This window comes from Nothoprocta perdicaria, unplaced genomic scaffold, assembly GCF_003342845.1.
Source record: "Nothoprocta perdicaria isolate Ctin4 unplaced genomic scaffold, notPer1 scaffold_108, whole genome shotgun sequence".
Classification (NCBI taxonomy): domain Eukaryota; kingdom Metazoa; phylum Chordata; class Aves; order Tinamiformes; family Tinamidae; genus Nothoprocta; species Nothoprocta perdicaria.
Genome location: NW_020454183.1, coordinates 1167951 through 1182758, shown reverse-complemented (window position 1 = coordinate 1182758; position 14808 = coordinate 1167951). Strand labels below are relative to the sequence as shown.

Here is a 14808-nt window from a genome sequence, read left to right as displayed (position 1 = left end):
TGAGGCTCTGCCAGCTGGGAGGAATCCACCCCTGCATCTTCTCTCGGCTTCTCAGGCCAAGAGCAGTGCCCACACAGAGCCCAACGGGAGCCCCTGGACAAAGCTCTCCGTGTGCAGGCGGCTCCAGGGTCGCTGCAGCTCCACCTCAGCGCCCTCCTTCACGGAGCCACCTGAGCGCAGGCACGGCGCTGCGTGCAGCAAGGCCGTGCAGCTGCTGGCAAGCAAACCCAGGCCCACCCTGCAGCCTCCCAGGCCCCGCACAGGGAGCACGCAGCTCCCGGAACTCCTGGGAACTCCTCTCCGGAGCTGCTCCAAGCACCGCCGGCTGCACAGCCCCCCCTCGAGCTGATAGCAGGCAGCTGATAAGGGCAAAGGAGCCCGGCAGTCACCGGCACCTGCCCACAAACCTCATTTCCACGGGGCTTTCCAGACAACTCTTCAGCCTCGTGCTGTCTCATGAGTCATTAGTGAAGGCATTTTTAGAAAGATGCCTTAAAACCTTCGCTTCCAGTAAGAGTGCAGACTGTCATAATATTTTACACAAAAATAGATTCACGCCTACTTAATTTGATCAGGACAGAGACATGCAGCATATCTAAAAGTAAATGAATCTAGACTAACAGGCAGATATATCTACAGACAAGGACTTTTATCAGGATCCTACTGAGCCCTACATAAACTAACAAGGCATAGAAGGATGTGCAGAACCCAATGGTGAGCACAGAAAACACTAAGAAAAAAATGCCAAGAAACTTCCACTTGCTTTATTCATTTATTTCCTTTAATTTGATACTTTCCCTCCAGTAGGCGCTGGATCCGGAGGATCCCGGAGGAGGAGCCCGGAGTAGCTGTTCAGCTTGCAGGCACCCAGTGCAAGGCAGCAGGGCTGCTCCTGGGCCCAGAAGGGACCTGCTGGCACTGCTGCTTGCTGCTAAACACATCGTTCCCACATCCAGGCCCTACTGCCTTGCTTCTGGCAGCCGCCTCTTCAATGGGAAATTGCACTTCTTCCATAAAGGAAATTTTAGCACTCTTACATGAGCCTTTCAAGCACCTGGTAGCATACAGGAGGATCACTGTCCTTACCAGCAAGTCTGTTCCTCCTTCCTCCAACACAGTTGATACCCTCAACCAAAGGACAACCATCGAGGTTTTAAACACTGAGCCTTAAATAAACTCATGTAGGAGAGAGTATAAGTCCTCTTTAATTTAAACACACACATAATCAAGGTAAAAATAAGGAAAGGAAGTTTCAAAATCATGAAATCCAGGAAATTCTCTCCAAAGCACATTCATAAACAAACTCCGGAACAAATGACATATGAACTTACTGTGAAACTCCAGAATCTCTATCTTTCTCTCATTCCAAATGACATAAAACATTCTTTCTAATAGGTAATACTCAGGTTACTGTTGTATAAATATTTACTATATGAATGTCATTCACATATATTCCAGAGCAGATGAGGTATCTCCCTTCCTAATGAAATAATACAGAAGAGGAAACACAGTATGGAAAAACCAGATGCCTTTCCTTCGGCCGCCTTTCCAAAGCTATTTTTCATTTGGGCTGTTTGCAGGCAGGGCTCCAAGAACTCACATCTCCTTCTAATCGGGCACAACGTACCTGAGATGCCAGCAGAGAAGTTCTTCAAGGATGGCCTCTTCACCACTGTGTAGGATTCCCCGACCACGAACACTTTGTACAGCACAGCGTTGTGATTGATGAAGCTCTGAATGACGCAGGGCGGGCGGACAGCCTTCAGGCCCTCCTGGTTGAAGATGATTGCCATCTGAAAACACACAAAGTTTGGCCCAAGTCTGTCACTTATTTCGTATTTATCAACCGCCTCACCAGCAGTAAGGGGCATGAATGAATATATACGAATATATATATAAGGGGCATGATGAATATATATACACACATACACACACACATATATATATATGTATATATTCTCCAAATCCAATTGCAAATTTCTGCTGAGCAGCTAAGCCAATTTCATCATCTTTTGAACCCTCTGAACACCACTGGCAGCGTAGCTTTTACTTCCAATCAAAACCACTTGTGTCAGTATTTTCTCTTTAGCTGTTGCAATTTCACTTACTACTTTAAGTTAGGGAGCTACCACAATTGCAGATTTTACCAAGAAAAACAAGAGAGCAGACCATTTGACAAACAGAGTAGGCAAAATTTGTATAACATAAAGCATGAGGACAACAGGAGGATGAAGAACAGATCTGTTTGAATTGACCAACAGTGTAAGTTCTTTCCTGCAGCTGTCCTTTCAGTGGTTCGGCTGAGCCCAGTTATAATGTCCTAAGCTACAAGGCTTCACTCTCATCAGCAGAGAACTCTTTTTTGAAGCGTAGCAGTGCTCACTGCTAGAAAACGCTGGGCTAGTGTTATCCTTGGCTCGTTTTCTTCTTTCTTTTGGTCTTATTCGAAACGTATAGTCCCCTTGAAGGGACTGGAAAAGTGTATGCCAGAAAGGAAATCATTTATAGGGCCTTAGTGGTGAACAAGAGCTGCCTCACACAGCATGGAAGCGCTGCTGGTCGGTGCAGACAAGCACTTGGACAAGCCAGTGTATCTCAGCACGTGTCACGTTGCTCGCGGGGTGAATCACTAGCACATCATCCTTGCAGGCACATTTAGCTATGCAGAACACGGTGCCTTGGAGCTCTGCTGCTGCAGCACAAATGCTGCCCTGGCTCCCGGGCACAACTGGCTGCAAGCACCACAATGGTATGGGCCGATGAAATCACTTTATACTCCTTAAAAGTACTAAGAAGAAAACTCACATTTGTTCTCCAGCCTCAAAGCCCTGAAAAAGCTATGTGGTTGTTACCTGCAGGCTGATGTCTCTCCATTATTTCAGTGATCCTATGCCTTGTTACCCACAGGGACAGAAGGGTATTTTGGTGGCCAGTCACCTTGGGTAAGGACCATCCAAGGCCAGAGAACTTGCCACAGTGAATATCTCATTTTCTTCCTGCCAGAGCTAAGCTTTCTCATCTCCCTCCTATAGGTAGGGGCACACTGGTTACAGTATCTTTCCCCACAGAGCACCTGCTCAGAAAACGGGTAACTCTCCATTTAATGTGTCCCTTACCCAGCTCTCACCATGCAGCACAGCATGCACAACACCTGCCAGAAAGGCTCCCATGTTCTGAAACACAACCTGTTCCTTAACCCTGTTAGGTTTTTTTTTGCTTAGCCTCCTTGAGCCTAAGTTTTTGCTTAGGACAAAAGCCAGTCCAGAGGGATTAAGAGAATTCTTGTGGGTCCCACTGCACGGGACACCACAGCAACATACAGAAAAAAAAATTATCTAGATTCCTGCCTCAGCACGATGCAGAAGAATTTTACTGCTATCTGAACTGCTTCCTGTCAGGTTTCATACCTTCTGATATCAGCTGCGTCCTACTGAAATCGGGGCCACTGGGAGGATTTTAAAAAAGGAACTTATCCACTTGGCATGCTACACAGTTGATGGATGGTGCATTGAGACACTGAGGAGCTACAGCTGAACTCTTAGTAATATCTTAGTTTGTTCCTGTAGTAAAAATAGTAAGTATAAAAAGTTATGTCATTCTTTAGGGTAACTTTTCTTTTTGTATTTATGGCAAAACCACAGCCATGGTAAATAATAAAGGGAGTACAGATTTATAGTTAGAAGTTTGAGCACATTTTTGTCTCTACCTATTACTCTGTTCTTCTCTTTACCTGGCAGACCACATTAGATCACATAATTGCCTGCATGCATGCCCAATGACTCAGTAAATCAACATTTTCTGAGTTCAAGTCAATGCGTGCAGTCAGTGTCTACCGCAGCTGATATTCTTACTCTGTCTCCATTATACCAGATGCTATCTATTTGTCAGCACAGACTGAATTTGTGAGTGGTAATAACCTGTACAAGAGACCTACTGTAGCCAGCAGAATCATCCATCAAGATGATTCACAGCAACAACATCAGACCTCATTTGTCTCTCAGTGGTGGCAGGAACCACTATTCTCTTCCTCCTCCAGGGCAGACTGTTGGTTTTATACTATCTATAATATCATACCAGCAAACAACACTTTGCTCTTATCCCTCAGGTCCTCTTTGCAAGCATTTGTTAATGAATCCTTACAAACCACTCCTTCATAAGAAGAGCAGGTACTTATCATCCTGTTCTATCAGCGTGGAAACCCAGAGGCTTTATCTTTTCTGTATAAAACTGACCCAGGCTACTGGGAACCATGAGAAACCTCTCGTCTGCAAAGCTCTGCCCTGACAACCCCGTGGACATAACCCCTATAATTCCCATGGTATTATGTTGTACAGCTTCCCTGTGATGTCTCATGGATTTTAGCATGCATGAATAGAGCTCCAGGAATTTGCTTGCAGGGTGCACTCGCTCTCTGCCATCTAGCACGGACCCGCTGTGTCTGGCAGGAACATGGGAACAGTATTTTATATCATAATTTCCAAATGGCATTCCTCATTATAGATGCAAGGTTTTTTTGAAGGCAAAATATAACATTTGGCACCAGGAATTTCTAACGACAACATCCTTAAGGAATTCAGCCTGAAAAAAAAAAAGTGTCTTTTATCTCAGACTCTTGCTTTTCATTCCTCTCTGCTCAATATATTTAGAAAAAGAATTATTCTGGATGCGTTTCCTGAGCTTATGGATGACAGCACATTCCACAGCAGTTTTACCAGAAGGTCTATCAAGTTCTAATCTACTTGTAGGCACTTGTAGGCATCATCTTTGTTCAAGGCTACAATAAATGGTGTTGGCAAAGTGGGGTTCAAGTGCTGAGGGGGCAGATGTGACCTCCAGGGCTGCAGGACCCTGCAGAAAAACCCACAGCACCTCGGCTTAACTAACTTGTGCTTACACAGGATAATGCAGATTCTGTCAGCACTGGTTGGCATCTAACCCCAAATCATGTCTGAACTTTTAACTGTCCCTGTTAGCCAGTGTCTAAATGTTTTGAATCTTAGAAAGTAAAGCCAATTTCTGGTCAGGTTGGATTAGTTTCAATGCCAGCTCCGCAGTGGGGAATCTCTCTATAGAAAATTAAACAATTTGCCAAAGACACAGAAGGAGTCATTAATAAAACAGGCAAGAGATTTTGTTGCTGTTGTTGCTCTAGTCCTATACCCTATCTTTCAAACACACTGTCTGGTAAGCAGAATATTTATTCTGTACTTCCCTTGCTTTACTGGCCATAAAATTGAAGCTACAGAATAGTTCATCTCTGACCTTAAATACACCTTAAAATCATTCCTGAGAACAGAGTAACTCTAAAGCGACTCTACTACAAAAGTGTGTAAATTATCAGACAAGATTTTTTTTTTCCTAGGGGGACACGCTGGACTCTAGTCATGAAATTCCATGACAAAGTGCAGCCCACAAGTGTATTCAATCTAAATCTTGTTCAGAAAATGGGATTCTGGCAGGAGGCTTAGGAATGCCTGTGCTGCATAAATGAAGTGCAAAGAAAGGCTCGTTATGGAAACGCGAGTCCAAGCTGAACTGCCCCCGCACTGGGCAGTTACACTCAGTAGCAACCCAGTCCCAAGTGTCCTGGTGACTGAGAGCAATAATAACAGAGTGGCTACTCCCACAAACATTAACAGGACTGTGTGCAATGCCTTGAAAATGATCCAAGCCAAAGCCTATACGAAAAAAATTATCTGTTGGTGACTCCAAATTCTAGCTGCAGGCATTCTGCTCCTTTAGGCTTGCATTCTCCTTCAGGGTTTCATTCCTCAGAGACGCTGCAGCAACATACTGCATATTTCAGGAGCAGCTGGGAAACCTGGAAGGATTACTGCCTTGCTACCAAAGGAAGGCAGGCAATATTACAGACAGCAGTGAGGACTGGGTTCTTAAAACTGAGATGTGGTAAGCACGGAGGCAGGAAGCACAAGTGGAGAAGAATTAAAACAGGACTTGGCTCCTCTTGACTAAATTTAGAGGCAGCTAAGCTCTGGAGCACACTCTGTTCAGGAAGACAAAACCATTTTATTTGCAATTGGGATGAGGCAAAGCAGATAATTTTAGCAGCCCTGTTTTCTTTTCCCATAGCTGTATCATGTTATTACAACTGAACATGCTTGGAAATGTTGTCTTTATTTGCTATTCCCTTTCCCTCAAGGAGAGGTCTGTGAGAGGCCAGCCTGCCTTTGTTCATCTTTCTGCTTCATCTGCAGCACAAAAACATTTAGCACGAGCACCAGATAAATGTTTGGAAGAGAAGCATGGTGGGTACAAATAGCACTTAATGTGACCTCCCTCCAAAGGAGAGGCAGAAGCAGCAGATGCCTTGAAGATAGAGCAGGACTGGAGACTACATACTGCTAGAAACAAGAAAAACAGAACTAATAGAAGCAGACCAATTAAAGAGGTTAAAGTTGTATTTAACTTAATTTCAGATAAACCTGAAGAAAATAATGATATTATTAAACTCAAGGGAGAAGGAGGGAAAATGAAGAGGACTATAAAGCACCAACCAAACCACCATGGGGGGCTGGAGAATAATGCTGCAAAACCTCCTTAACTCACCTCGTGAGAGTTGGTTCCGTGGGCCACTCTGGTTTTACAAACTGGATAAAGGAAAACAGAAAACACCACATTAGTGAAAAAGGCTGCACAAAATCCTTACACACCTGCTCCTTCCGACACGTGAGACCTGGGGGTTCACCACACCGAGGGGTGACCACACCAGAAAGCGCTGACAGTCTCTGCTTGAACAGCGTCCTCGTTCCCTGCAAAATCTGGCTTACTCCAAGCTCTACCTTCTCAACTGCTTCCTGTAGCTAAGGTCCTTAGTAGGACTGGACAGAGGTGCAAAGCACCAGCAAGCAGGTCCACCTCAGCACCATAGTGCCCTCTGCCTCAGGCCTGCCGGAGCCTGAGGGCTTTTGCACAAGCCTGTGATTTCCCCTGAGGCTGGGGCGCTGCTGCAGGTACCACCAAGCACTACTGTCCTCCTGAAAGCAACGGAACTGAGACACGGCAGGAACCAACCACTTCTCCTCCTCCTTGGTCTTAGCCATGGACAAGCAACCAAAAAGGGTGGACCAGACTAAGACATATTTTTTCAGAGATAACCATAGAGGAGGAGAAGAAAGTAGAAACAGCCCAACAGTTCTGTTTCCTTCTCCGCATTGTGGACCAACAGCTCACAGAGCTGCTCAAGGCTGGGCACTTGAAGCCTGGTGCCTATGGTCATTTTTACTCTCTTACTTCTATCCACAATACTTGGAACCTGGATCAGGGAAAGGTGAAGGGTGATGAAGAAAGGGAGCTGTCAGCAAGAGAACAATTTTCTCAAGAAAAACAACGAATGCAACGAATGGCAGGAGAAACTTCTTGCACCAGTTCATGGCAAGAGGCTAACTTTGTTAGAATTACTAGCATTTCCCAGGAAATCATGTTTATTGTAGCAGGGTGTTTAAAGTGACAAACACCAAGGCTAAATGAAGACTAAATAAAAGCTGATACAGAGAAATTTTGCTCCATGCTCCCAGCAGATTGCTTCAAGTCATTTGCCTCAGGAAGGTTCTAACCTCCTGTACACATGAGCCATGAAACATCCAGTCCTACAATGTTGGCTACCACGTTTCTGGCAGTGTGTGTAGAATATTCAGGAAGTACTAGAAGCTGCAAAGAAAGTCCATTTACGTACTGAATGGGAATGCCAGTCCATTCTTCTCTATTAGCTGCAAAGTATCTTCTCCACAGGCACTTGTCAGCTCCATGAAGGGTGGTGAACAGATTCTCTCATCTATGAGACAAAAAAAAGGCTCAAATGGAGATGAGGAGTTTAGCTTCTCAGCTGCACCATTACAGCTCTTTCCAGAGTAACTGCTTCTAGGCGGTCAGCTTTACTTTGATATTAAAGCTCTGGGAATCTGGGTTTCACAGATGAAAAGTCTAATTTTCAGATACTTCAAAATGGAAAGACAATATAAAAAAACAATTTTTCGCAGGTAGTCATAACACCTACTTATGAATGTGTAACTGCTCAAAACTTAGCCAGGGAGGTAAAAAGCAACTGGAATCTTAACCTTTAATATTTTGCCTTTAAGCAGCATTTTCAAGAGCATGGAGTTAACCTGTACAGTTAGCAAGTGCGACTGGAATAAATAATCTCACAAAACTACCATTAGAGCAGCCCGTCAGGTGGCAGATTCCAGTGTGAATTTAGGTTAGCCGAGATGCCAGACAGGCAGTACATCCCAGGATCCAGTGGGATGTCCCTTGATCCATGCCCTGCTGTCTGTCACAAACACAGTGCTCCTTTGGTCTGGCAAAGCCAGAGTCACAGCACTGCCTTCCAGGGAGAGACCCTGGCAAGACTCTAGGGACTTTGGTTAAAAACACAGGGACCCTGGTAAACGGAGTGGTTGATGTTCTGGAAAAGACATGGAAAAGGCAAATGAAGCAAACCACTCAGATAAGAGCAACCATCCAGTAAACCTCCCCTTGAGCATTGACTTTGCAGTGCTCCATAGAGTTCTAGCTACAAGCAGGTTACATTTTGAATAAAAATTGAGTTATTACCCAAGTTAGCCGTGCAGGAGAGAACTGCAGTTTAGAACAGCTTAAGCCAAAGATCACCTATAGGAAATTCTGTGCCATGTTCCTCCATGGAGCAACGGGGAATTAGCACAAACAGTAGAGGCCATCGCATTGCCTAGCAAAACTCAAGTCACATGTTTGTATGAATCAGCAACTTACCTTGAAAATACATAAATAAATACCAAAATGACTGTTATTTTCACTCATTATTATTCCAGAGAGCACAGGCTGTGTTGTGCACAACTGTGAAGTCACGTGTAAACTAAAACCCCAGCACGATTATCTATATATTCAGAGAGCTGAACATCCAGAAACCACTTTTGAGCAAATGCTTTTCCCTTTCAAATACATATTTATGCCTTGTTCTGTCACGGAGAAGGGAAAACCGAGGCACTGAAGACAACAGAGAGGCAACACGCTCCACATCTTGGTATGTGTATCTCAATGTACCCTTGAACGCTCTGACACTGTGTGAGAGCTCTGGCCATTAAACAAAGCTGCTGCTAAAAAAAGTTTTCTGCAAAGAGAAAAGACTATTTTCTTGCATACCAAAAGGAGCAGAAAGATTGATACTTTGAGGTCAACCTCTAAAAAGCGAAACAAAACATCTCAAACTTCAAAGTTCTCAGCTCGCCGCTATGAAAACAGAAAGCAGCATCAAAAGTGACAGGTACTGTAATATTTACACGTCTTTGCCAGAGCAAAAGTTCCTTAGTTGGATTAATTTAAGGAATCAGATTTAGTTTACAGATACTTGGGAACAACTTTGGCTTGGCAGCTCTCCCACCCTTATGCTCAAGGCTCACAAATAACTTTGTCTTCAGAGTGCAAATGCAGGAGGACATATGGCTCCATCGCACTTCCCTCCGCTTCTTCCCCATGCACGCAGGAACTGGAGCCGGGGAGGTTTCAGTGTTCCTGCCAACCATATGACACGTGGATGGGGAGATGAAGAAAGGGGCAAGCAGTAATTTCTTTGACTTTGTACTTAGAAAAGACCACCTGCATCAACAAAAATTATGAGAAGGGATTCTTAGCATCTCGAAGTCCTCCTGTTGAGTTGGACTGCACGGCAACGGCCTTTTCCCCATTAGGAGGGCAACTCCAGCCCGCTCACGTCTCGAAACCAAACTTCTCACTCCCAGCCAGACCTGAGGACCAAACAACCCTCACCCAACCCAAGACCGCAGTACGGTCTGTAGCTAGAAAGCCTCTGCTCCGAGTGGTTTAATTGCACACACTGCATTTCTAAAGGCAGCTGTGAGTTAAAGAAACTCTCCATCTGTCAGTGATGACCCTTTCTTTCTTCCAAGGGCTACAAATACCCTCGGAAGATTTCCTATCACTAAGCTCCTCTATCAGAAGGGCAGCTGGCTCTGCATATCTTACCTCCTCGGACATGGACATGGACATGGACTGAGCTCGCTCAGGTGCCAGTTGTCACTGTCAGTTGCTGTTGTCACTATTCCCTCTCAAACCTGCAGTGACCAGTCACCCCTGGAAACCATCCCTCACAAGCCCTACAACAAACAGCTGGTCACCCATGGGTGAGACTGGGAGACAGTAGCTGGCCCCACTGCTGACTCTTTGCATTCACACTAGAGTCTAACCCTCAAATCTAAAAACAGGCTCTTGCATTGCAGAGACCCAGTGATGGCTAAATACTCCTCTAAAAGCAGTGTGAGACCTGAAGGACAAAGCCACCGTGGCTGTAGCCTCCCAAAGAGCCACCTGACGTGCACCACTAAGAGAAGCAACTGCTTGTGGGTCAGCACACAGAAAATGCAATCCAGATCCCTCCCAGGGAGGAGGTACTGCCACTTTCACACCACTGGGACTCAGCTGGGAGCTCTGCTTCAAAATCTTCTCTCTTATCTTCCATCTTCGCCTGCACACAAGTGCCCTTAGTCCTCAAGAGATTCTACATATACAATTTCTCTACTCTCTACTCGGGATCTGACAGCAAAATTTAGATACTTCCTCCCTCCTACCAGGTACATATTGAGTTATCAAACCTGCTTTACAGAAGAAATATTTCTGAATGCTGTGTTTGCAGAAATCTGGCTTTGCTTTTGGAAGTCCTCATACCTTTTCACTCTGAAATTTTGGCATTTTTCCATTTTACCTGCAAACATAGGAAAATTTGAAAAAGAAACCAGACCTTTTGCTGAAAAGGGGCTGGGAGAGGAGAGGCAGTCTTTCACTGGGAAGAAACCTGTGCCAGCTCTGACCATATCCGAGCACGTCTTTGGTTACTATCAGAATGACTACCTGTTCTGAGCTCTGCCCTCACAAATTACCAGTGGTAACTACCATCACCTACGAATCACAACTGAAGTGAACTCTAAGGAAAGCCATCAAAAATGGACCTTTCTGCAGCTTCCTATCTTCTTACTACAAAGATTACACTTTCCATGTATTTTTTAATAAAAGAAAAGGCAAATTTTTGAAAGCTTTGATGTACTGACTACAGAGGAATGGCAATCCAGTCTTTTTTGTCTGTTACAAATCTGCATGGCTAATTCAAGAAAATATAGTAAGTTTAACCCAGGTTAAACACAATAATCATTAACTTTATATTCCTCCAGTTTTTATTGAACCCAAGACAGCAGCAGGACAGACCTCTCTATATATCAAAGGAATGCTGCGATGTAAGATAGAGACAGTATTTTTAAGTCCTATTTTTATGCAGAATAAGGCTGACAGTGATATTTCTTTCTTTTTTAAGTACCTGATAGTCTATCTATAGCTGCCTTTGAAAACAAGGCCACAGTTCCAGGTGGGCCACATCAAATCCAGAAGTGTCTGCTTAACAGCCACAAGGAAAGACTACTCAGACTAGCAGAGGGTTCAGTGCTCACTTCAGACAAGCATCAAAAGTATCCGTGGTGTTTTTGTTGTTAGAAACAACACAGCATTAATTCTAGAGTCAAAATGCTGCTGCTGCTTTCCCCTATTCCTTCCCATCTTTGTCCTTATTTTCTATTGCCTTGGCACACATTTTGTAGTATCTACTTTCTATATTTTCTTCAAATTCTACTCACTTTTCATCAAGATTTTCTGCTCCAAAAGTGAGGCCCTTTTCTCCTTCCTTCTTTCATTCTTTGCCTCCCTCTCTCATTCCCATTTCCTCTCTATTGTTGCCTCCCTTTTCTTTTTAACTGCCATTTCTGCTCTTCTCTTGCCACCTACGCTCTGTTCCTCCAGGCTCTTCTCCATGGAGGTCACAGCTGGGAGGGATCATGTCCACTCCAGCCCCAGGGGAACAGGAGGTCTCTGCAGATGAAAGGGAAGCCCTGACAACAGCTCAGGGGTAACAGCTGGAACGATGGGCAGCAGTCGCCTCCCTCCATGCAGTTCTGGGGCAGTCAGCTCTGGTTTGCTTTGCTCTGGGGTTGGCTTTCCAAAGAGTTGCCCCATTCCCATGGAGCAACAACATTACTATGAAAGTAGAACACAAAAGTGGTAAAGAGCAGTCTATGGGATGACTAACACACATGAACAACAACGGGGAGGTGAAAAGAGTATTCACAGCCAGGGGTTTGGTGCCAAGGAGCACCAATCATTCTGGATGAAATTCAGCGATACCCCCAGAGCAACAGGATGTGAAGGGAAAAAAATGTAGACTAAGTGTTGGCTGAGGAAAAGGTTTTCTGACATCTGGAAGTTTGGGAAATCTTAGTGCTTTGGGCTTGCTTAAACAAGAGATGTTGAGCAGCCTGTTGTTGGAAGGGCCACCAGGGTGGTTTCTGATGAAATAGGGTACATAATACCTTTGTATTGCATAATGCTGTATGAAGAATAGTAAAGCAGCTCCTGAAAAGTGCTGGCCTCTGCTGTAAAGACCCAGGAAGTTAAGCAGAAAAACATCCACACCAAAATCAGGACTGGCTCAGGTCAGCCACCATCAAAAGGCTCACAGAGCAAATGTTAAGTCTTTAGCCATCAGGAAAGACTGAGAGCAGATCATATCAAACTCTAAACTTCCTACTTTGTTGAGAAAAGCCCCTCGCTAATAGAACAGTTGGCTCTGTGATTTGGAACCCCCTAAGCCTCTTTAAAAACAAACGGAGTTTTTCAGTAAACTTTGCTTCCCTGCAAGCTTCCGCCAGTCTGCTCTGGGTGGATAAAGAGGCTGCACGGACAGCGCAGCAGCTTTTTTTCCCTAATACAGCAAGGGAAGGAAATCTGAACTTGCAGCTCACCCCTGGCTCCTAAGTTCACTTTCAACCCAAAGAGCAACTAACCAAATACAGAAGTTGGCAGATTCTTTTTTTAGCATACAGCTGAACTTTATCTTGAAGGTATCTTAATTTAAATCACTACATAATTGTTTCTTTTTGCCTTTCAAAATCTCTTTAATCATTGTGAACTTATCAGAGCTTTGGGCTGTCACTTCTGCTATAGTCAGAAGTCGGCAAGTCAAGGAGTCAGCCAAGCTCAGCTGACTTGACTTGCGGTCATGGCAGCCCCAGGCTCTGCAGTTTGCAAGAGCCTGTCCTCACTGCTTTCTCTAGCTCTTTATTTTCCATTGAAGCTGCATAAAAATAAACATTTGTAGAGTTTTTGGTCAAACTTATTAGCACTTCTGAACTGCATTAAAAATATTCTCCAGCTGCTTTCTCTTCCCCTCAGAAATGTATACGTGTGTGGAATGCTGGTAGAACAGATTTTGTGCAAACAGATGCTGATATTGAAACTTAAAAATTAACCCTTGTCTGAATACCCATGTGCTTGCCTCTTAATCTTAAGCCTGTAGAGGGAAAATAACCCAATTCTTATGATAAGGCTGCAGCATCTGGGATGCGTTTGATCGCAAATTCCAAAGACACAAGAGGGCAGAGCTTACTCAGCTTTGAGGACATCCAAACTTAACACAGCTTTAAACGTCAGGTAGTGTGCATTAAATATATGTATTAAAAGGAGCATCTGCAAAAGCAACAGACTATTCCTAATAAATTGATTATTTTAAAACTTCTGTGCAGTGAGCAATAAAATCACACAATGGAATGTACAGAAGAAATTGTTATAAAAGCTCTCAGGAATGGGCCGTTTTGGTGCAGTGGCTGATAGTTATGGTTTCTGAACACGACAAATTTAGCTTAGAGATGATAAAAGCTAAAGAAGAAATAAAGGACAATGTCAAAGTGAGCCCAACCTGCTAGACGTTCTTCCCTCCGCCTCCCCTGCTGAGCTCTACAATTACCCAGGGACAACCATTTTATAAAACCGTGGTCTATCCTCCCACCCTCTGCTATCCTGTAGATCTAGACTTTCCTCTTGCTCCTTTTTACCTCAGTAAACAGAGAGCGCTCCTTCCTAATTCCCAAGAGAGGAACCCACCTCATCCCTTGGCACGTGCCCGTCGAGGCTGGTTTCGTGGCGGCGCGTTCAGCTTTGTGGCTCCGCGGGGACCGGCCGTGCTTCTATAAAATGGTTGTAAATGCCCCGAGCTCGAGCAGGCCGGGGCGAAACACGTGTGGGGACACAGCCAGACAGAGCCGGCCCGCCGAAACCTGGCACGGCCTGGGAAAGATCCTCTCCTTCGGGAGCCGCATCCCAGGAGAGGCTGGGAGGTGCATGGTAGTCATCAAGTAACCTGTTTTTTCAGAGGATGACAAGGGGGACCCGCCACCTTGCGAGCACAAGAGCCTGGCAGCTCTACAGGACAATGCATGCTGCCCCCAAATGCTCACAGGACATGATGCGAGGTGTTCTGGCAGTGTTGGTAAAGGCCTGTTTCCTGCAGTTGATCAGGCACATCCACAGCGCGGAACATTAACAACTTCTACTTTGTCCTCTATTAGGATGGATATTATTCTCCATCCAGACTGTTAGGTTTTCCTGGTTCTCAGTGGCAACACATGCAAAGAGCCCTAAGGAGACATTTCGACATACACTGAAAGGGAGTGGGTGCTCTACACAAAAAGGAAGTAAACTTCTAGTTGCTTTTCAGACTCTGTTTAAAAAGTGACCTTAGGTAAAATTGTCTCACGAGTAGAGAAGAAGGCTGGAGAAATGCTGCTAGAAATGCTTCTGTTGAAACTGTAAGAAAGATTCTTTGCAGCAATGAATTTGTACCAAAATTTGGGGAAACATTTTACAGGTTTGGAATGCTTCCAGTTTACAGATAGAGCATTATAAGAAGAATAAAAGACATTTGTTTCATCAAGGAAGAAATGGAAAAGTTTATTTGGCAAGCTCAAAGAAGCTTTTCTT

At 44.5% G+C, this 14808-nt stretch overlaps 1 protein-coding gene across 1 annotated transcript in view; it reads right to left on the bottom strand.

The window, feature by feature from the left end:
- The window catches only part of ITPK1 (inositol-tetrakisphosphate 1-kinase), a 131871-nt gene that overhangs the window by 12542 nt on the left and 104521 nt on the right, over positions 1-14808 (bottom strand). The window contains exons 5-7 of the mRNA XM_026046477.1: positions 7694-7792; positions 6568-6608; positions 1628-1793 (exon numbers count right to left, since the gene is read on the bottom strand). Of these exons, the coding sequence (XP_025902262.1) occupies positions 1628-1793; positions 6568-6608; positions 7694-7792 (306 nt within the window). The remainder of the gene's footprint in view (positions 1-1627; positions 1794-6567; positions 6609-7693; positions 7793-14808) is intronic.